The sequence below is a fragment of the Branchiostoma belcheri genome, unplaced genomic scaffold (genome assembly GCF_001625305.1).
Source record: "Branchiostoma belcheri isolate BF01 breed outbred unplaced genomic scaffold, Haploidv18h27 scaffold163, whole genome shotgun sequence".
Classification (NCBI taxonomy): domain Eukaryota; kingdom Metazoa; phylum Chordata; class Leptocardii; order Amphioxiformes; family Branchiostomatidae; genus Branchiostoma; species Branchiostoma belcheri.
This window is the reverse complement of record NW_017803080.1, coordinates 97,132-121,248: the sequence shown is the minus strand read 5'-3', so window position 1 is coordinate 121,248 and position 24,117 is coordinate 97,132. Positions and strand designations below refer to the sequence as shown.

Genomic DNA, 24,117 nt, shown 5'->3' with positions numbered 1-24,117 from the left:
CTGGCATAGCCAGGTTGGCACGTCTAACGTTGTTGTGCCGAACATGGCGGCCCTGCAAGTCAGCTGTGTCGCGCTTCTGTGTTTCATGTGTTTCGCCGCTGGCCAACTTCGGGGGTAAGTGAAGACTTTATTTTCCTGAATCATTCCTAAAATCACTCACAATGACTATAGATAACTATAATATCGCTTTGTGTTGTTTCAATAGCTTCTACCAGGCTTCGAAATCTGTATGAAAAGACATTAGCGAAATATATAGGTAAAATACCAGGCATGTTAACCGTCTATTAAACCAACTTTTTTTTTCATCCACAATTTAAGCTATATTAGGATCACGTTTAGCAGTTTCTCTGGTCTAAGGAAAACCGTAAAAGAAGTGAAGGCGCACATGGCGACTTAATTTTATGGATGGCATCCTCTGAAGACCCCCAAATTAGTGCGCGCGGGCGAATTAAGAAAAAAAATCGGCCTAAAATAAAAATGCTACTAAACCACAGGAATACCAAGGAGCTTTCATCAGTCTTTGAGAATACAAAGCTGGTATTGTGAATTTGCTGCATAACATAGCGACGTACACGACAAACCGGCACATGTTGGCTGGAATTTATGTACTAAGTTCTTGAGTCGTGGAGCTTTAGTAGCCTGGGTGCCCGGCTACGTATTGTTGCTAACTACCCAGGCCTAGAGCCAGGTCAAAGCCTAGGTGGACGTGATTTTTTTTCTTTTTTAGAACAGGCAAAAATCAATGCGCGCGCAGATGTCATCCATAAAATTAAGACGGTGTGGCCTGATGAGCGTACATCCTGCATCATATTTAGATGATGAAATCAAGGGTATAATGCCTCTCACTGCGCTCTCTCTGTCTGTTACGTGAATTGGCCGGAGCGCGCTGAGAGCGCCATGAGCACCGTCACCTCGGTGACTGTTTTGAACCGGCTCATACCGTCGCCATTAGAGCGCTGTGGTCGGCGATTCAAAATAAGCAGTGAGAGCGCCATGAGAACTCAAAACGGTCTACACAAAATCTTTAATCTAAACATGGTGACCTTGGGAATCTTTTGGCGTTTTCTCCACGCTCGGAACAATTTCACCTCGCAGAGAGAGCTCAGTCATCATGAGATCACAGTAAGAGCGCCGTAATGGGGCCTTACACCTTCATTACATAATTTGAATATGATGCAGGGTGTACAAGAAGCACTGTGAAAACAATAAAATAAAACAAAAATTCGTTCTCTATTTCAGTAATTCATTGAGTGAGCTGTGAAATCGTTATTCGCTCAGAAAGTTGCTGATATTTAAATGTTTAATCGCGCAGAGAGCGCAGAAAGGTCGCCAGAGAGGTTTCACTTAAGGCCTCCATTCCACTTAATGGCGCTCTCTCTGCGACCTGGAATTCGTCAGAGGGAGGAGAGCGCCGAACTCCGTGCTCAAGTCTCGACCAAAATCTCAAATGTCAGCAACGTAACGTTTTGGGCGAACAACGAATTCATAGCTCACTCAACGAATTAAGGAAATTCTGTTTTCTCGCTTTCAAAGCCATTCTTGTACATCCTGTAACTTATTTAGATTATGGGTGTAAAAATAAGGCCCCGTTTCACTAGATGGCTCTTATTGCGCTCCTCTGCGCTCTCTCTGCGACCTAAAATTAGTCGCAGCGCGGAGAAAGCGCCGAGATCGCCATGTTTTGTGTCGAAATTAATGTTTGGGCCGTTGTGCGCTTTTATGGATTCGCATTGCGCTCTCACGGCGCTCACCGCGATTTTTCTGCTTTCGCGGCGCTCACAAGGCGCCCATTGTTGCATCACCGTCTTCGGCGCTCTCACGGCGATGGTATGACCCGGTTACCTTCGAAAATTCCCCGAGGTGACGGCGCTCATGGCGCTTTTATCGCACTCTGGCCAAGAGAGAGAGAGATAGCAGTGAGAGAGCCGTCAAAGTGGAATGGGGGTATAAACAGGTTTTTCGTGGAGTTCAGCGCCCTTGCCGTGCTCTGGCCATTTCCAGGTCGCAGAGACAGAGAGAGCAGCGAAAGAGGGTCATAGTAGAATGGGGGTATAAACACGTTTCTCGTGGAGTTCAGCGCTCTCTCCGCGCTCTGGCCATTTTCAGGTCGCAGAGAAAGAGAGAATGGGGGTATAAACACGTTTTTCGTGTCTCTCCGCGCTCTGGCTAATTTCAGGTCGCGGAGATAGCGCCGTGACAGCGCCCTGTATATGGGAACCTTGGACCGTTTCAAAACTACCCAGGCTAACGGTTCAACAAGTCTCGATTTGATTTAATTTGCTTAATTGGATTTCAACAATACAGTGCGCTTGGGACACAGGCAGCTGTTGCTGAGTCCCACACACAGGTTTTAAATATAGGACAGGACAATACTCATTTTCACCTGAACGAAGTGAGGAAAGTCGTGTGAAGTGCCTTTTCTAAGGGCACATGATCGGTTTCTTGTCGGGACTCGAACCGAGCGAGCCGTTGCGCCACACGAACCCCACCCTAAGCCTTCGAATGAGTCTACCCTTACCCCCAAATAAAATTTTTAAAGACCCATCGCTTCGTAAGGTGTAAAATCTTTGTCTTCACCAATGCATTATTATGTCGGGTACTGTTATGGTTAAGCTGTTTTCCCAATGTGAAATGAAGGTGTGAAAAGCAGAACTATATCATAAGCAGGTACTGACCTAACAATAAACTGGTAAACTCAAAACATTTGACGTAACAAAGCAATTGAACAGGTGTGCAATTTACGGGTGAAATTAATCTTCTTAAGGAACAAAACGTCATTTCAAGAGCCTCCTACAGCTTTTACAATCCATTTGTAGGACCTAAGTTAGAGGCGTCTGGTACGTGGGTAAATCTTAGAAAGACGGAGTAATTATGCATAAGGGCCGACGCGACAATGTCTGTCTTTGACGCATGTGTGAGACCAATAGATATTGTTTTACGGCTGAAATAAGTGGGGACTATTTGAAAGTCCCAAATAATCTTAAATCGAAGCCACCCAATTAAAATTCTGTAAATTTAAATGTTTTCAAATGTGCAAGTTACCCTACATGCACTGTAATGGTGGAAATCGAGAGACAACCAGACTAGAATTACCTCTAAACGCCATTTTACAAAATACAAGAATCCGGTTGCGCCAGAACGTATCAACTGATTGCCTTTTATCTTTAGATAGAAGTAGACTGGAGCTAGAGTATGACACGCACCAAGCTAGGTCAGGTCTATTAAGGCATGTGACGGTTTTTGTCGAACACATATCTCGAACTTGGTATAACCCAACTTTCATGCAAATGAGAGTCTATTTGCATGAATTATATCAGTTGATCATATTGTCCACAAAAGGACAGTCTTATCTTAAGAAAGAATGTTATTCTAACATCTCTGCATAAACCATGTAAGTAAGGTTATAACTTAACTTGACTTCACTTATCTTCCAAAATCCGGCAGTTTTGAATTTGTTACCATTATTACCAGAAATTTTTTCACTCATTAATCATATTAGGTAGTGCTTATTTTCATAATAAATACCTGCCAGTGATCCTTACGTTTACAGTTACAAATGTCACAATTGTTTCGTCGTCAATTATTGAACTAAATAGATTTATAGAATTTTCTTAATAATCTGGCGCGCTCATATAAGGCCTAGCAGAGATGTTATAAAGGGTTGAAAGTTGTCTTGTTGTGATCGCTTAATACATGTATCTCTTATTCACATCACCTGGTAAAAGCTACTAACGTTGCCAATCTTTAGATGACTCATGCCATAACAGGCCGGAGATTGCCACCAGCTTCTGTTTTTTTTTTTAATTTCGCGCATGACTAAACACAAATTAGGTTACCAAGCGCCTTAATGAAGCCATGCTTACAGTTACTTAAAAAAAAAGTATTTCATTTAATTTATCTAGCTGCAGAAATCAAGACCTGTAACGATGATTTGTCAGATTTGTTTCTTCCTAACACCAGGGTGTAATATTTGAAGTATGCCTATCACGTTTGACTCTCTTTAGGAACTGCTAATTGTCATTTCTTTTAAGTCTTCTTTGTGCCACGTTTTGTGACGGGTACCCAGCTACTGACTAATGCACTTCCGCAAGACAAAGTAAATAATTCACGGAAAAATCCACGGGTTAGCGCGAACCCTAACAAAAGAGGTTATTTTTCTACCTACATATAGATGCAGTGCGTCAGCAGACTTTTTTGTACAAATATTTGCGGGAAGTCATACAAGCATCACCTAGGCGCCCTTCATCCAAATAGCTCCAGCTGCGAACACAGTTTTACGCTGACGTACACGTACCTGGGTCGGTAGGTTTAACTTGGCTTAATTTCAAGAGCCCCCTACATCTTTTACAATCCATCGGTAGGTCTCTGTTGTCTGCGTGTCTTTGAAGTCATGCATATTTATGGTCAATAAAACTTAAGAAGCTTGAATTGATCGTAAAGATGTTGGTATGTGGGTAGATTTTCCAAAGACAACGGTCAAGGTCAACTATATGTATAGAAGTTAAAATTCAAAGCCAAGGATCATTAGAAAGTCCGAAATCATCCCGAATGAAAGTCATCCAATTAAAATGCTGAAGCAATTATTAAATGGTCCTAGATCTGCATGTAATCCTATCTTGCTCTGATTGCGGAACTAGGGAGAGTAAAATTAATGCCTTAATGCCATTAAACACTAAATAAGAGTACATCAAAACGTGCCGGCTGATGGTCTATCAGCAGGCGTTTTCTTATGCCAATGTGGATTATAGGCAGTATTAAGTACTAAATGCCAGGCTTCTGGAGTCCGAAATACGATAGAGAAATGCGGTTTTGCTTACGTTTGGCCTTCACCCTCGTCAAGACTCGAGAGGCTGAACCTTTACATTAGCCCCTTTAGATATAGTAAGACGCCATCCTTGCAACACTGATATTTCATCAACCTGCACTGTAATGACATTAATAAATGCTCATTCATACATGTATTTATTCATTATAATCGTAAGAAGTCGATACTAATACATGTATAGTGTGTCCGTCTGTAAACACGATAACTTGAGAAGGCGTAAATGGATTGACTTGATATTTGGTAGGTGGGTAGGTCTTGATGAGACCTCGAAATGATTAGATTTTGGATTCCCTGGCTTGTTATGGTACTGCAGCTGGACTTCCGGTTTTGATAACTCACGATCTAGAAATGCTATAGGGTAACTAAATTTGGATGGTAGGTACCTTCTGTGCTGGGGAAGAAGTGACGTGAGTTTGGAAGTACAGGGATATCTGTTTGAAAATATTCAAAAGAGGATAACTCAAGAAGTTATCTTGATGAGGCCTGGAAATAAGTTTTGGACCCCTTAGCGGCTTGCTCTAGAACTGCAGTGGCCTTTTTTTAAATATTCAAAGGACGATAACTCAAGAAGTGGTTGACTCATAGTCGTGATTTTTGGTATGTCAGCTGCATTCCATGATAGGACCTTTGAATCTTGTGACATATTTAATTGTGACTAACAGAAACACAATCAGATATTGATTATGTTAATGAAGACTTAATTTGCATAGTAAATAACAAAAAGTTATAATTCTGTAATGGTAATTGCCTGAAATTTCGTACATGTAGTATTTGAAAGTTAAGAGGATGTGAACATCATTAAACAATATGTATTCAAATCTCGACAACATTTCCATAATTTATGAGGAAATGCTAGAATGGTATTCTTTGTTAATATAAGACTGTCCTTTGGTCGAGAATATGTTTAAATTAAGTTTATGAAAATGAAGATCCAATTTGAACAATCAGTGGGAATAATATATAATTTGTCAGTCATAAAGATTAACATTCTTTGGCGAAGTTATGATGTCGTGATACTCTAGTATAATGTAAACAATTTCACTAATAAATGATGCCAGGCTTTTAGGATTGCAGTTGTGAGTGACCAAAAGACGCGGACTGCAGCTCGAAATAGTATATTATACACACCATGCTAGTGCCGCAACGTCTGTCACTTTAGTATTACACTTATGGTACATTACTAAACAAAGCTCAGATTTTTAGCGTCCACTTACACCCATGTAAGCTGCTATGCTTTTCGTAACACATCTCATTAAATTTGCCCGAGTGCAAAAATTAAGGATTTCGGGCAAGGTTTTGAAAAGAGAAGGTGCGTAAAAACTCAAATACATAATAAACCGACCTGACCTAACAGTTCACTGGTTCATTTGGAGTAACATAGAATATTTATTAGGTGAAAATTTACTGGTGATATCATCGCTAAGCCACTCACACCGCGCGCTGGCTTTCATTGTGGCGTTATTTACAGAGTAAACATGAAGCAGCTTAATCAAATTTGCGTTCTTTACTCAAGGTGTATTTGTGTGCCTTTTAAGGACGTTTAAGGGCTGTAGAGGCTTTTGTCGAAGCTGGCACTGTTTTTTTAACTACTGACCAGCTTTCACCACAAATATAGGTGCAATGTTTGGCGTGATTTCTCCATTTCTATAAATCTCTCTTCAAAGGCCCTCTACACTTCTAATGTAATAATTTACTCTGTTTATACCCTAAAAACAGTCTGAATATTTTGTAGAGATAATTTTTCATAGATTTACCCTGTATTACGATTTTTTTTTAATTCTGCTGTAGTAAGATGAAGTGGTAGAAGGTATGGCATTTTCTGTAAAATTTCATCAAAGAAGCGAAGTTCATATATGACCGGATGGTGCTGGTTTTATGAAACTCGTAAACGAGTCCGTAATTACGAAGGATAATGTGACGTCTGTAAATTCTGAATGTCTCAAGTGCGCAATTCACTCTGTTTGGCCTGCTAGCATATGCATGTACTAAAACACAATGTGTTTTGGGTATTAACAACACATGCAACAAGTAATAGGGACCCTTGTTAGTATATACTCAAACTTAAGTTAATAATTTATTTGACTAAATGTTACCTACACATTAGGTAGACGTTATTATTTCAATCTCTTCGAGGCTACGTTACCTTGTCTGTGCCTGTAGGTCTGTCTGTGTGTGTGTGTGTGTGTGTGTGTGTGTGTGTGTATGTCTGTCTGTGTGTATGTGTGTGTTTTGTATGTGTGTGTGTCTGTATGTCTGTGTTTGTTTATGTGTATGTGTGTGTGTGTGTGTGTGTGTGCGTGTGTGTATGTATGTATGTATGTATGTGTGTTTGTGTGTGTGAGTGTGTATGTGTGTGTATGTGTTTGTGCGTGTGTATATGTATGTTTGTGTATCTGTGTGTGTGTGTTTGTGAGTGTATATGTGTGTGTATGCGTGTGTGAATGTGTGCGTGGCTGTGTGTGCGTATGTGCGTGTGCTTGTGTGTATGTGTGTATGTGTGTTTTGTATGTATGTGTGTGTGTGCGTGTGTGTGTGTGTGTGTGCAATATGGTGTAAAAAGAATAGACATAAATTACGATAGTTCGATTTGTTTTTTTTTATTTATAAACTGTATGCAGAGATATACGGTCCGCTCTGTCCAACTAACAGAAGTCTAGCACTCATAAGTGGACAATAAAGTGAACAAACAATTAACAATTTAAACCTCTTTAACCGAATTTGTACCGCGCCTGTGTGTGATCTTTCTAAAGGAAAGGTTTTACCTTCCCTAGCAATAAGCCAATCTTAGATTTTAAGACAATTTTGCTTAACTTAGATCACAAGCTCATTTGCGTAACCAAATACTAGTAAGCTCATAATCTAAGTTAGGCAAATCTAATTAGGCAAATGGGCCCAAATTAAATAATGAGTCCATTTGTCCGACATATATTGTGACCCCATTTGCATACATCCTGAGCCGATTTGCCTAACTTATATTGAGGCAACTTGCCTAACTTAGATAATGAGCCCATTTGCCTAACTTAGATGATGAGCCCATTTGCCTAACTTAGATAATGAGCCGATTTGCCTAACTTAGATAATGAGCCCATTTGCCTAACTTAGATAATGAGCCCATTTGCCTAACTTATATTGAGGCAACTTGCCTAACTTAGATAATGAGCCGATTTGCCTAACTTAGATAATGAGCCGATTTGCCTAACTTAGATAATGAGCCCATTTGCCTAACTTAGATAATGAGCCGATTTGCCTAACTTAGATAATGAGCCCATTTGCCTAACTTAGATTGAGGCAACTTGCCTAACTAAGATTATGAGCCGATTTGCCTAACTTAGATAATGAGCCCATTTGCCTAACTTAGATAATGAGCCGATTTGCCTAACTTAGATAATGAGCCCATTTGCCTAACTTAGATAATGAGCCGATTTGCCTAACTTAGATAATGAGCCCATTTGCCTAACTTAGATAATGAGCCCATTTGCCTAACTTAGATAATGAGCCCATTTGCCTAACTTAGATGATGAGCCCATTTGCCTAACTTAGATAATGAGCCCATTTACCTAACTTAGATAATGAGCCCATTTGCCTAACTTAGATAATGAACCTTAGCATGTGACCTTCCCAGCAGTGAATTGGCCCATAAACTCATAAAAACCCTAGACAGTCTATCCTTCAGAACAAAGGCAGGAGCATTTACATACTGGTCAGTTTTCAAAGATTCAATGTTTTTATTATCTATCGGTTTTCAGTGTAATATTTTCAAAAGGAAGAATGACTCTGATACTTACAAAGTTACAAAGACACATAAGCAAGAAAATTGCAACTTTCAGTTCGAAAAATCAACCTTGAACAAATTCCAACCTTCAAATCAGCTCATATAAGGTTCCGGGTCGGAGTTTAATTCTGACCAGAGACTAAGTAAGTGCGCAGTAAATCGCCGGAAACGTGACTTTGTATGGTATGTTTTGGCCGCGATATCCCTGAAATCGTAATATCTGTGTACATATCTTTGTATTTTCTGAAAAGCCTGTTAGTTGTAGCCTTTATAGGTGGCGTAATGTTGGTGGTCCAGCGAAGACTTCCTGGTATTCGTCCGCGCGGATGGTTATGTGGCCTTTTCGCCTGACCGCCGGGACGGTACGTTCTATATGCGTTCTGGGTGTGTTCGGGCCATCGAAGATACCGATAAACTTATCGCATCGATTTCAATTAAATTCAAATTTTGGAAACATTAGGTTCTGAGCTTCTTCGAGTACTAAGCCGTTACCCTGGGAAAATTCGTTTTTTCCATGCATCCATGGTTAGAAATGACGAAAAAAATTACCCCTTTTTTAAAAATGTACTTTGATGTGCCTTATTTACCCCTAAATAAATTGGGCGCAGAAAATATAAATCAAGTGTATTGATAAGCGGCACGGCACCCCTTTCCACCAAAAGAGTGAAAAATTCCGCGATCCGAACCGCGTTTAGTACAGAAATGACAGCCCGTCGGGCTGAGGGTGTCAAATTGCTCGAAATACGGAGGGAAACTCCGGTCCGAGACCTTAAGGTTCTGATGCAACGTTGACCAAAAACCCAACGAAAAACGCGAAAAAACGGGGTTCTGCGCAGGCGCAGTACGTTCTGCCGACGTGTTACAAGGGTCCCTATTACTTGTTACTAGGTTGTTGATATTCACAACGCATTGTGTTTTAGTACATATATATATATGCTAGCAGGCCAAACAGAGTGGCTGAATTGGTGGGCGTTTTCTGCTTAGGTCACATTTGAAACGGCGCCCGTTCGGCATATCCTCGGCGTAGACGCCGGCCGGCGTCATGACGCCGAGCGTGCGCCGACTGTCAGGGTCACAATTAAATGTTCCTTTACGGCTCCCTGTCGGGGCCTGGTTGTGCTCCGGCCGGCGTTGAGGCGTCTTCTAATTAACATTCATAACCTTTTGGCCCCCTTGGCGGCCGGTTTCTGTCAGGGACCCGTCTGGTGCCCGGTCAGTCTCCCGCCTTGACCCGTGCGGCGTGTGGTAGGGTGCCGACCGGCTCTTACAGTTCGGCCGGGCAGCTTTCAGGTCCCTGGTGGGATGCCGACGGGCTCGGCATTCTGACACACAAGTGCAGGGTGTAACACACACATGAAATGTGCGACGTAGTCTGAACAAGGAGTTTACATATGTCCCATATAACCCCATTTTTATTACCACCTTATGCACTGATCAGCACATGTGACGTCGTAATCTTAGGCAGGTGCCTGTTCGGCCGCCCGACGGGTCCCGGGCAGTGAGATTACGGCGTCGCTTCGGCGTACCTTGCCGAACGGGGCCCGAAGTGATTTAAAGTTTGAGTTAAAATTGATTCGGCGACCGCGCGGGGCCAAAAATAGGCCGGCAGCCGTCGGGAAGCCCGCCGGTCTCCGTCCAGGTCCCTTTCGGTAGTGCCAATATACAGGCCGAACACGCGCCGAGCTGGTCCCTTTCTTGAATTGTGACCTAAGCTTTATTGTAAGCTCATCCCATTAACCTATTAACTTAACTGGGAAGCCATTGTTTGTTCATTATAGTCTGTTTTGCTGTGCCATAGCAAAATTGATATAATAAGGAAATTTTTTAACTGCAAGTGGCTACTTTCCGCAAGAGGCCCTTTCGCTCTGACACCGGCTGACCAGAGTACTCACTACCACCCTTAAAATTTCTTATTATGTAAAACAGTTACATGTATCAATTATGCAATTTATCTCCTTGTTTAAATAATTTGGACTATCTCATTTAAAGGTACCAATTAAGAGACATAATTGTACCATTTTCTTCCGCGGTAGCAGCGCGCGGTAAGAAAGTGACGAAAGGGTTTTGAGGGTCCAAGTTTGGAGTGAAAGTTCTCATAAAATGCCACGAAATATCATTTAATATTAATCAACATGACTGAAAAGTGTAAGGAATGGTGATCTGGGTGAAGATTTCTTTTGGCTCCGAACCTTACTTCCGGGAGCCAAGTGTAATTCGCCCGTTTGACCTAGATTTCGCTCTGCGGGCGTTGTGGAATCCCTAACCCTAATTAACCCCTCTTGCCGTGGACGATTTTTAAAAAATACAGAAATAGGATTTTCTGTATAGTGTTCTCAGGTATAGTCATGGCTTTGGTCTTTCTTCCGGCATTAGTCATTTCTGCCCAATATTTGCATTGATTTTGGAGTAAAATTGAGGTTTTTTCTTTTGATTTTTACCGAAATTAAAGAGATTAAAGAAACCAAACTCAGCTGGTCTTGCAGCTGAAGAGATATCCTTTCGTCACTTATACAGTTATTCTCCTTCCGAATTATACCACGGCAGAGACGGTCGCTAGACTTTAGGGTGTGCAGCTTTGAATAGAAACGCCAAATAAACTGGGGTGTGCCCGCTTTAAAAACTTACTCACTACGAAAAGTTGTCAACCACTTTCTTGAGCTTTTCAAAACAAAATTGACCTTTGCAGTTTGAGAAAAGCCAACATGGTATTAAACAGGCACTACTTTATGCGACCTAGAGCTATTTGGCAATTAGAAAATCATAAGCCTAGCGTAACTAGAACAATAGACAAAAGTAACAATGTCGCTGATGCAGTTTGTTTCCTTCTCTGCAGTCCTCCAGGAAGCGTCTGCAGTTTCGTAGCCTCCCGCCAGGTATCGTACCAAGTGGAGAACAGGAGACGCCGGGACTCATCTCCGGGTGTTTGGGATTACATCGCGGAGGTGTTCGGGACGAGGGATAGGTATACAGGGGTATCCTCTACCAGCCTTCAGGAGGCGGTTGGAAAGAACAGAATTTGGCCTATAGCTAGTAGAGAGATAACATGCTCAGGGAATTGGTTCGCTAGAGGGTACATTTTGTCCCACCAAAATGTAATCTCTAGCATACCACCTCCCTCTGCTTGGCATGTTATCTCTAATTTCCGCTATTTTCAGCTGCCTCCCAAAGCCTGGTAGAGGCTATGGTAAGGGATACTGCTGTAAAATTCCTTCATGTAAAGCCCCTTTACTGAGAGCCGAATATGGCCCCTCAAACTCTAGCCGAACTTCCTCCAACCGTTGTTAGGCGAAGGGCGGGAGCGAGGACGGCTGGTGTCTGGCTGCACAAGCCGAATATTTAAAAAAAGGTCAAACTTTAGAACATTTATTGACAGGAGGTTCGGTCATGACTGGCTGGCCAGTGTTGGAAGTAGTTCGGGCGAGGATTACAGTAACGTATATGACTCAAATTTTACTTAAATCTGATTCAATTTGTGTCGAAAGGTCAGCGTGGCCCATATATCGGCTAACTTAGGATGGCTTATACATACAGGTACCGCCGTGCTTTTGTGACTGTCTATGGCGTCGAGTATTTTGAGGATTTTGAGTGCTGCCTGGGATGGAACAGGATTGGCGACACGTGCCAAGGTGCAAAGATTTGTGTTGTTCTTTTTTTAAAATTTCCTATTCGTAAAGAATAGCACCACGTCCTTATATACAGTCCAAATGACTTTGAGGAGTCGTCATTTATTACTACAAGGATTGATATTCTACTATCTTAAACTATTTATCAACATAAACATCACACAAATCGTACTGTTAACGGGAAATGTAAGAGGTTTGGGTTAATCTGGCTTTTGTATCCCACCTTGTCAAAATTACTGATTATTGTTTTTTTTTCTGTAACCGAACTCATAGCTGACTGCTACTTCCCATGTAACAATGGACTGTGCGTGAGCACCAACGTGTGTGAGTGCGACGAAGGATGGGAGGGACAGAATTGTGACGAGGGTAATGTACTAAAATGATGCATTTGTTATAAGCGTTCACTTACTGAGTTTTGTGTCTCTAATTTTTTGACCGACACTAACATACGCCCGCGCTGGACCCATTTTTCCCGAATGAAATCCCAAACAAAGTTTGTAAAAAATCGTACTTGTTCTTGTCGGTCTCCGGAAGGCATCCAGGAGGTACCCGGCAGCTTCTCTGACGGTGTCTTGTACTGACCCACTTAATACAGAGTTCACGCTTTTGTTGTGATCATCTGATCTGTGACGTCAAACATTTGAAACGGTCTTGCGAAGTACACACCCTTATTGTGTGTATCTGGTCTGTGACGTATCAAAATTAGTCCCGGAGGACTACCGGCAACCGGAGGGGTACCTCTTGGTGTTCGCACCATTAAGTTACGGCGTCTTTTTGTCAGCGGGGCCCAGGTACAATTTAAGTCAGAATTAAATTCTACTCGGGTCGCCGTCGGACTCAAAAATAGCCCGGTAGCCGCAGGGTGTCCCGCGGGGCTACGTAGGGGTCACGCCCGAAAGTGCCAAAAAACAGCCGGGAGACTACCCGGCACGGCCCCTTTTACCAATTGGGACCGAAGCTTAAGATGCTAAAACATATTACCTCTCCAAGTTGAATAAAATAAATAATGATACAAAAATGAGGCTTTCAACATTCATCATTTTTAATTTTAACATTTTATCGTGAAACTGGAAAGGAGGAATAAAAACAGACTATATATTATTAATGGAAATGTATGAATCTGTCTAAAACGTTCTGTCTTGTTAGATGTGGACGAGTGCTGGTATATGATAGACGAGTGTGATCATGTGAACGGCGGCTGCGTCAACACTCAAGGGTCATACAACTGCACCTGTAACCCTGGTCTCAACCTCATCAACGGAACATTCTGCCACGGTAAGTGGTTGCCTTTAGTGCTTCTTGGAACAAAGCAGACTGTACTAGTCTTCGAGAGGTGGGTGGAAAGAGAGTGGTCGATATAGGGAATCGCTCCGCACCCAACCTGTACTTTGTAGTGGACCAGACCAACTCCCTTGCATGTTATCTCTCTTTACCGATTTCTACTTTTTCCAGCCGCCTTCTAAAGCCTGGTAGAAACTAGGAATTAGGGTCTTCAAATACCTCCTGAAGAAGGTTCTATTTTTTGGTCACGTTTATGTGTTCGTCCCTAAAATTCACAATCGTTTGAACGGAATTATATAAAAGTTAGAGCGTAGTTATTTAATAACCCTATCTGGCCTTGGGGGTGGTAAAAGTGTCCGAGCCAACTTTGATGCCAGATAACGTCCGAAGAGCTTGCCGTAGAGCCACCAAACTTCTTCTAAAGTATTGTTGGAAACAATTCCATAGCAGTGAGATTAACAAAAAAAAGTTTTCGTGTTGCCAATGCAGCGGGTTTCTGACATTTAAAAAAAAACAGTCATTTTGCCACAAAAATGAATTTTTAAGGCTTTTATGTTAATTTACAGATGCTTTCTAACATCAATAATATCTAATATAATTTTATGTAATTTCCATCAATAACTTTGCATAATATATGCTAATTTTATGACGTCATTGGCCAAAATCAAAGATGGCAGACCATATTGTTAGATTAGGTACATTTCGGCTATTTTCCTCAAAATTCCATCCCTACTTCAATTCTTTATATACTGTAAAATGTTAATTTGAACCTCTTTAGTATATTTCCATTGTATTTGTAGGCTTTATCTTGAAAAAAAAGAGGCTTTTTAAAAATTCAATATTGACGATCCAAGATGTCGGATAATATAAGTATGCATGGCGTCATTGTATGTAATGCAGTGTTGACTATTAGCAACTGTTGTTATTCACTGTGGGGATTCAGACATTCTAAGTTCACAATGGTTAAATTGATTATGACATGTGCTTACATTGCCGTTTATTTTTTTTTGAGAAGCTATCCCAGACACTGACGAGTGTGGCTTGGGAAATGGTGGCTGTGACCACAACTGTCACAACACTCACGGCTCCTTCACCTGCAGCTGTAATGCAGGCTTTAACCTCGACAGGGATGGGCGGACATGTGTTGGTGAGTTTTCTGTCTCATGCTATAAAAAGTAGCAATGCCAGATAAGCCTAGTAATGGTTGTTATTGGTATTGTTTAACAATGACCAGACGGTCGTAGTGTCAAATATCATAGTACACTTTACAAAGGGGTAAAGTTTGGTGTATGCATCATCACAGGAAATGTTAGCTCTCCTTGGAATTTAGTGAAAGTTATTTAAGAGGTATGTTGCTGTTGTTGATTTACTATCGTATTCCACACACCGACACTTTTTTCAAAACTACGAAATACGATATTAAGCCACAGCAAGTAATTTGTATGGATGGCCTCAGTGCGCGTATTAGTTTTCGCCTGATTTTGAAAAAAAAAAAAACAAGAAATTTTGTTTGACAGTAGTCAACATGCCGGAAATAGGCAACGATATCTGTTGTCATACCGGAAGGTGGATGGCAGATAATGTAACTATGAAGAGATGAGACATGAAAAGGCTCTGATTTAATGTTTTGTTTCTTACTCTGATGCAGTGATATGTGATGCTGGCTGTGTTTATGTGATGTTCCATGTTTATGTGATATTGAGTCAAAATTTTAAATTTTAGAAACCTTGTTTTTTTAGCCCGCCTTTTTTTCGCCCGCTCGCATTAGATTTGGAATCTGCGGAGGATGTCATCCATAGAATTTACTTGCTGTGGCCTTAAGTAGTAAAATTAACAGCAAAAGCTATAACTTTTTGGGAAAAGCTACGACGACATTTTATTTAAACAGATATAAACGAGTGTAGTACCACCAACGGCGGTTGTGACCACTTCTGTGACAACACAGTGGGAGGTAGAACCTGTAGGTGCCGGCCCACTCATCGTTTGGTGGGAGAAACCACGTGTCGAGGCAAGTATCTTATAACGTAGATGCCTCCCTTTTTTTCTTTTGTAGGCTCTCCTTAACCGCTGCCACATATAGACGAATATTGCTTCGCTAACACTGCCACCCCCGCCCACCCCAACCATGGTTAGAAGTAGGTCAGGTGCAAAGTCGATTGTGATTGGATGGTGTGTGGCTAGGTCGGCTTCCGTTCGGCTACTTCAACCGAATACTTTAACATGTTAAAAGCATTCGGTTGAGGATAGGGCGGCATGGCTAATGTTTTAATAATTATATTCAGGAGTAGGTCAATGGTGGTTGCTGGAAACATGACTCAAGTTTTACCTAACTTCGATTTTATTCTGAGGTTTGGCCTAAATTTAGTCATATTGCTCCTGAACTTCATGATCAGAAAACCTTAGTCGCTTGGTTAGTCAGGGATAGTGTGTGACAGGGGCTCATCTGATCTGCAGAGACTACATCCGCCACATAACGGTTGTATACACGTTGCATGGATAGAAATTGACGTTAGTTAAGTATTTAACAAATCAACCATTGTTGGTCAAAATCTAAACAAGATATCGGAGATTACAAACGTTCGACAAATATTTTTGGTTTCACGAATTTATTATAACAACCGGGAAGATAGTGTGATGTACCGTAATCGATATTAGGAAAGGAACCGCCAGGGGTTGGTGACCCTTTCAATCAAAGAATTCTTTAATGTCCGTCATATCGCCCTGTAATTTCTGCTGGTTCCTGGTCAGATTTTGTGACCTTGAGATTCCATCAATTTTTCAGTCTACCCTTTTAGCCTCTAGTTATGTGGTCTGTCATTCTTCGTCACCCATGGCCCATCATTAATCCTTTCAAAACAATGCAGTTCCGCTCCCCAAAAAAAGCGTAAGCCAAAAAAATTGATATGTTTTTTTTTAATCATATCTAGCTGCTTGTGTATCTGTTCTTTTTACGCGTCTTATCATCTGGATGTCTAACATTCACAGACGTAGAGTAGGCGTAGTGTAATTAGAGCTTGCTATTATTGTTGCATATAACACTTTTTTTAAAGAAAAGTAGATTAGGCCAAAACAGCAGTAGATTAGCTTCTTACTCTTAGGACTGTTAGTTTTAGAAATGTTACTGCTTAGAATCGTAATACTACACATGAACTGCTAAATGTTAGCAACATGTAAATGTTAGCAATGACAACTACGAGTGTAGGTAAATGCTGCCACAGGTTTTATCTGCTTATATTGTCGTGCAAAAGAGTTCTTCTTATTATTTGTACAGATGATGACATGTATCCTTATGGGGAAGAAGTAAACGAATGGCCCCGTCGGTGGGAATTTTCCGTGTGTCAGGAGGAAGAGCTTCCACCAGAGGGCTTCAGGTTCTTTGGACGGAGACATCACAATATTCACGTGAGCTTCATCTTTGCCCAATAATAATAATATCATCAAGTACTATCAAAAGCTAAAATACTCATATATGTTTGATAGAGCACATCGCTTTTTTTAACAGGTATTAAACCTCAATAGAGTTTGCAGACCTTCTAGTATATGAGTTAACAGGCGCATACAATCTACAAATAGAATAAAACTTAAATTAACAAAGGATAACTACACACTGGTTCCATCCATCCTTCAACAAATGAGGTAAAACTCAGTACATGAAAAGTAACTTTTCAAAAGGTGTTGTTACCACGTTTTTGTTCAGATATGTGACAACGGAATAGTGAGCTTTGATGACATCGTCCGACCAACATGGCCGACGCTACTTCAAGAGGTGGCTGCTTACAGTGTGGCTGCGGTCATTGCTCCCTTCCTAGCTAGATCAAATCCGACAAGTAAGTTTAGGATTCACAGAAGAACCAATAGCCTCTTCCTTACAGCAATTCAACACTTAAATAACGAAAGAGACGTTTATCGGTTTGCATGAAGATTCCCTCTGAATATTTTTCATTAAATTTTTTCAAACATTATTATTGCTGAATATAAATATCTGAAATCATACATATTAAGTCTGATAAGTATAGTATGAGTTTTGAATCTTTTAACAAGAAAGAGACGGCATGGGATGAAGTCACAATCGACAAATGAGCAGCCTTCAACAAGAACTAAAACATTGTACATTAAATCTATACATTGGTATTATTATTCTACCAGTTATAACCATACGGACATATTTCAGTTCTAGACATCCTGCCAGAAGATGAGAGAACTCAGATCTTCTACAGCTTCTATCAGGATGATGACGGAAATCCAAACACGAACCAGATTCTGTCAAGGGCACGGGACGATGGAAGGTCCACTCCTGGATTTTTTGCTCCAAGTAGGAACCAAATTATTAACTAAAGGCTTTATTAAAATGTGTGTATCTTGAACGTTGTCTGTGTCGGTAAATCATTCTGAAACAAGGGTGAATTATAATTCACAACACACACGACATGATAACCTACCCCATTTTTGTAACATATGATCGACTGCTTACTGAGTAATGTGTGTCATCTGCATTAAGTAATGTCACAGAAGCGAATGTTGCTATTTGGTTGAGAAAGAGGGGGGTTGAGCAGTCGAAGGGAAAATTAGGAAATTAGATGTCAAGTTCGATTCAAAATTAATACTGATCTTTATCATGACAATAATTACAATTCTAATGTATAAGATGACACAATAAAAAAAAATAATTGCTCTAAGAATAAAACATGGTCCCTTATCATGTATGTAGGTTACTTTGTGATGTGTTTTGATCTCTTCTAGCCTCTCAATCGTGTTTTTATATATAGATTACGAGCCAGTGTGGGCTTTGGTGGTGACTTGGACTAGAGTTCCACCTGACTGCTCAATGTATATCAACGGATTGTGTCCTAGGCCACATGACCAACTTCCTGTGAGTATTTAACCTAGCATCCAGTTTATGGACAGGAGGAGGCTGAATTACCATAGATGGTGGTGTTTATTCTGCATTCATAAGTTGGGAACAACTGGCTTGACCCTCACATAATGCCTGTATTCCGCCGTTTTGACAATATTTTGTAACAATAGGAACGGGACATACATCTAGGAATCGGTTAGCCGTTTCCCTCCCATTGCTTTTTCTGTTTCAATGTCTAATTGTAGTATTACGTAATTATACAAATCTTAACTTCATCTTTTATCCCTTATGTTAGCCTAGGACTCTTATTTAATACGAAAAATTATACGCATACAAAGTCTGAGTGGTATGGTTGTATCACGCTCACTTCGGTCTCTCTGTAATTCATCATAACTATCATATATTGACTTGAAATGAGAAACACTTCGATTTTTCCCCTAGTGATGTCAATGCTTTATTACTACCGCCTCGCCATGCTTATCATAATATGTCACTAGGTCAATAATCATAATCATAATCATCATAGGTCAAGAATAAGTAACAGAATTATACACATTGCTTCGATTTTAGGTGAATGATTTCCAGCTTGTGATATCTACTGACGGAATCCTGTCATTTGCTAATTTCATCTACCCAGCCCGCGCACAACAGTGGGTCAGCCCAGGTAAGGTTTGCCATTTACAAAAATGCAACTACCTTAGTTTGTACAACTTACATATCTTTGTACATATATGAATTCAAATGACGGTTGTTGCTCTCTGCATTCCTCACTGATGAGTCAAGTAAGTACACTTCATCATTTGAATTTGAAAACAGTAAAAAAATTATTATACAAGTTTAAGGGAGAGCATGCCAAAAATTATAATGAATAATTGTTGTAGACATATAAAGCATACCCATACCAAATTTTAGATTACTTAAGTGTAGTACCAGGTCTCCAGGACCCCGAATATACAGATTTTGTCGGACAATGGCCAAAAAAACATAACAATTTTAAAAGCCTGCATCCAAAAGATGAAAAACGCCTCGGGGTATTTGCCAACTCTACCTCCATGCAAAGTTTTAGGTCATTTGGCTGAAAAATGGCAGAGCTGAATCCATTTGAAGAAATGGCACGAGAAGAAGGACTGGAAGAAGAGACACAAAACACACATAAGAGAGCATAATATGTTTTTACCACACTATGTGTGGTGAAGCCATAATTAAGAACAGCGACCTATTTCTACAACTGTACCTAAAAGCAAATAATACAGTTGTAATTCTATATTGTATTCTATGTAGATAAGTTAATATGTTGGGTAGGTTTAATGTACTAAATAATGTAGTAAATACGATAAATAAAGAACTTCTTTAAAACCATTAGTTGTATTGCTATCTTAACATCTTATGCTATATGGAATGCAGAATGGAATGAAGAATAGTTTTATATATCCCTCCTTTTATTGACCTTTTATTGCCTCCACCCAGATGAAGCTCGGGCAGGCGGCAATAACGTTTTTCCAAAGTCTTTCGTCGCTGTGGGTGGATACAGCGCAGGTGACGGGACGCTGTTCCCTTTCCGACCGGCCACCAATGCCAGCTTGATACACAGAGGATTCGAATTCTCGGGAGAGGACAATCGAAGACGCCCACCTGGCCTCGCGTATCCTGTGTCCATGAGAAACCTTTATCTAGTCAATGGAGGTGAGGAGCAGCGATTTCACACTTAGTATCTTAACCTCTGGAAATGCGACTTATATCATTTGTGATAGCAATTGTGTGTGGTTTTACTGTTTTCACCATAACTTAAAAGGGGACACGAATAAAAAGTAAGACTTGGATATTGAGGAAATGCAGAATGATAATATATGTATCAATGTACTTTATTGTATGAATTTGTCCTTTTGTACATCTGAAGTTTATTACATTATTTATTGTCGAGACTTAGCCTCAGTAGCAGGCTATACTAGTCGTATTACACTACAAGCCTATGCCCTGTGATATAACCCAGACTCCAGAGTCATTACCACTCCACTATAATCGTAAAAGAAGACAATTGAGATAATAGATGACAATAGTATAATTCATAGAGAAATACGCCATGATTTAAATTTCGAAAGAAATAATTAACTAACTCCAACTAATTTCGAGAAAAATATTATGGGTGAAGAAATCTGTCAAAATTTGATATTGAAGTTTACTGTCATTTGCTAACACATTATATTCATTATTTTATACTTAAAAGGTTTGAAATAGAATTAACGCAAGCTAAATGAGAATTCCCTTATTTCTTGGTACCACAAATACATGTACATACAAAAGCTAGAACAAGCCTGAGATTATATATACCAAACAATAACCGTTTTTTTTATGTCAGCAATATCACATTTTTGTCTTAAATAAGTATGGAATGGGATAAGGTTGATTCAATTTACTACTGTAACATTAAAAAGGATGACCAGAAATTGAGTTTGAAAATTCAATTTTACGACCATTCAAGCTCCAATTACACCATGTTATGTACATGAAACGTGACAAAAAAGTAACTGAATGGAGACAATTTTTTTGCGCAGGGAACTGGAAGTTTGCCCTGCAGGACCAAAACAACGTTTCGCCCCCCGAACCTGCGGTAGCGAGATGCTCACAGTGGATGAGACGTCAGATAGTAGAGGATCCAACCCAGCTGTTCGGTTACGACGCTTTACCATCAACCCAGTCATGTCCCTGTACGGCCGAACAGGCGTGGTTTGACTCTACGTAAGTTTTTTTTTTTTTCAAATGGATTTTGCCTTCATAGCTTTTAAGGATAGCGAATCATAAATATTTGTCCTATATTATGCAAGAAGCTCCCCCCCCCCACCGAAGAAAAATGCTGCTAAACTACAGGAATACAAAGTTGGTATTGTGAATTCGCGGTAGTGCATAGCGACATTTACGACTAGCCAGCCCTTTGTGGTATTTTCTGGCAAAAAGAATCATTGAGTATCACGTGGCATGAGAAATTCTACTTGATCAAACTTGTATCATGTCAAGATTATTTTATGAGACTAAATTGTAATCCATACCATTGCTATTTCCTGTAAAATTTAGCTACAACCTTCCAAGTTCAATCACATCGCGACCAACGTGTGCGACCAGCAGACGTCGTGTCCATGCGTTTGTTGATTCAGAGAGACTGATAATGTCCAGAATGTGCTGCTACCAAAGGGCACAATGGTGGACGCAGTCGTTTACTTCAGGGAACACGAGAAGCTCCAGGCAAAGGCTTGGTCAGGGTGCTTTGCAGGATGGAATACGAGGGGGACATCTTATCATTGTGAGTAGATTTCTTTAAGTACTAGGACAGTCTATCATTTTTTTTTAAATTTGACATCATTTAAACATAATTGCATAAAATTAAATGTAACTTTTCCTGTTCTATTCTGAAATCTATTGCGTTATTCCGAGATCTAATTACCAGAGGGAAATATCTAAATTATCCCCAGGCTGTATATAAAACGGAAATTTCCTATAGCGTATATAAAACTGCAGCTGTTTTTAATTAATTGTGTAAGGCGATTGGTTATCTGAGCATGGCTGTGGATATGTTAATTTCATTAAGAATTCAATGAAACATGTTTGCATAAACATCAGTTCGATTCATTTAAGTATTTAAATACATTTGACTATCATGCACAGTAGGGTCTTTTAAAAGTTGGTCCAGTTTTTTTTGATAATCGATGGCCGATTCATTGTCTGTGAAAAAAAGAGTGTAGTGCCACAAAAATACCTAACAGATTAAATGTATTTTTTTCTAGTCTGTAAAGTTTTTAAAATAATGCAGCTACATGACATTTTTATTCCTTGGTGCATGTAGGTGAAAACCAGAATGAGTAAATGCATTACTACATTTATGTTGCATAATACCACAAAAAGCGTAAGCTTGGTAGCTTCCTCTTCCACACCCTTATCAATATGATTTTTTTGTGATTTTTCCCCACAGAATAACCAGGCTGATGACCAAGCTGCCTTCCAGAGTTGTTGTGTGGATGCGGCGGCCGTGCGGAATGGCTGGTACTGTGACAGGTTCGTGCTGCATCGCCCGCTGTCCTCCCCAACACACCCGGGCTGCACCAACTATGGAGTCAACATCCCATGGACCACAACCTCGTGTTGTGATCCTCACCTTACCACACTGGACGGTAACAAGTACTCCTTCAACGGACTTGGTGACTTTCTAATGGCAGATGTTGACAATGGGGAGTACCAACTGCAGTGCCGGATGTCACTTGCGGCAGGTGATGTTTTTAGAGATAGATAGATAGATAGATAGATAGATAGATAGATAGATAGATAGATAGATAGATAGATAGATAGATAGATAGATAGATAGATAGATAGATAGATAGATAGATAGATAGATAGATGTTTTAGAGATAGATAGATAGATAGATAGATAGATGTTTTAGAGATAGATAGATAGATAGATAGATGTTTTAGAGATAGATAGATAGATAGATAGATAGATAGATAGATAGATAGATAGATAGATGTTTTTAGAGATAGATAGATGTTTTTAGAGATAGATAGATAGATAGATGTTTTTAGAGATAGATAGATAGATAGATAGATAGATAGATGTTTTTAGAGATAGATAGATGTTTTTAGAGATAGATAGATAGATAGATGTTTTTAGAGATAGATAGATAGATAGATAGATAGATAGATGTTTTTAGAGATAGATAGATAGATGTTTTTAGAGATAGATAGATAGATAGATAGGTAGATAGATAGATAGATAGATAGATAGATAGATAGATAGATGTTTTAGAGATAGATAGATAGATAGATAGATAGATAGATGGATAGATTTGTAAATTTTTACACTACACACAAATGAATCATACAACCTACATGTATACATAACCTACTACGTACAATGTAGTGCTTTGTTCTTCAAATTTGGATAAAGATGTTTACTATGTACAAGCGATGAAAAAGTTTTGAAATTAATTTTAAAATCAAAACATACGCATAGATCTTTATTGTTTGAAATATAACATGTTATAAAAGATTAGCAAACTATCAAAATCCTTCTGCCACCATGACGTCATTAAATGTTTGCACTATTAAATTACAGGTACAGAACACGCCACGATTATTACAACAATCATCGCATATCAGAAGGAAAAACAACCCATCCAAATCCAGGTGTCAGGGGACTCTGACCTGGAGCTGTACGTGAACGGCAGTCTCACTGACCTGTCTGTGTTGGATAAAGAGGGGTACGATCTGGAGGTCGGAGACAACGCCCTGGTCACTAAACCGGCCAACAACTCTCTCTTGGTCATCTTCTTCAGTGGCATCACGATACAAGCAAGTGCAAGGAAGGTTGGTATCCATAATTTGTATCATTTTAATTTTTTCTCCCTTATTATTTATTCCAACTTTACTTCACAGTTTAAATACTTCATATTAAAATTTAATTTATCATTTAGTATGTGCATGGAACTTAAATTTTCCCCACTGTTAATAACATTTCTGGTGGGCCCGTTGTTGTCTCAATACTGTGGGAACACAAAACTGAAAGTTAGGGGACAAAGTTGAATGTGCAGACTAACAGGAATGTTAAATTGAAGCTCAAAATAGCCTACCTGCAAGCTAACAGAAAGCAAATGATACGGTGGATTAACTCAGTTAACTAGAGGATGGCATATTTGCGTTAGTAGAATATATGCACTGCATAAGCAAGAAATGCAAATATTGATAATGAGTAAATTAAAAACAAGAACCATCAACTAAG

At 39.8% G+C, this 24,117-nt stretch overlaps 1 protein-coding gene across 1 annotated transcript in view; it reads left to right on the top strand.

The window, feature by feature from the left end:
* The first annotated feature begins 13 nt into the window (after positions 1 to 13).
* The window catches only part of LOC109466322 (mucin-like protein), a 24,663-nt gene continuing 559 nt past the window's right edge, over positions 14 to 24,117 (top strand). The window contains exons 1-17 of the mRNA XM_019764039.1: positions 14 to 114; positions 11,431 to 11,559; positions 12,129 to 12,223; positions 12,494 to 12,586; positions 13,367 to 13,495; positions 14,517 to 14,648; positions 15,390 to 15,509; positions 16,773 to 16,903; positions 17,199 to 17,328; positions 17,673 to 17,813; positions 18,268 to 18,371; positions 18,927 to 19,020; positions 19,824 to 20,039; positions 20,909 to 21,092; positions 21,426 to 21,651; positions 22,318 to 22,612; positions 23,455 to 23,705. Of these exons, the coding sequence (XP_019619598.1) occupies positions 44 to 114; positions 11,431 to 11,559; positions 12,129 to 12,223; positions 12,494 to 12,586; positions 13,367 to 13,495; positions 14,517 to 14,648; positions 15,390 to 15,509; positions 16,773 to 16,903; positions 17,199 to 17,328; positions 17,673 to 17,813; positions 18,268 to 18,371; positions 18,927 to 19,020; positions 19,824 to 20,039; positions 20,909 to 21,092; positions 21,426 to 21,651; positions 22,318 to 22,612; positions 23,455 to 23,705 (2,541 nt within the window). The 5' untranslated portion in view covers positions 14 to 43. The remainder of the gene's footprint in view (positions 115 to 11,430; positions 11,560 to 12,128; positions 12,224 to 12,493; positions 12,587 to 13,366; positions 13,496 to 14,516; positions 14,649 to 15,389; positions 15,510 to 16,772; positions 16,904 to 17,198; positions 17,329 to 17,672; positions 17,814 to 18,267; positions 18,372 to 18,926; positions 19,021 to 19,823; positions 20,040 to 20,908; positions 21,093 to 21,425; positions 21,652 to 22,317; positions 22,613 to 23,454; positions 23,706 to 24,117) is intronic.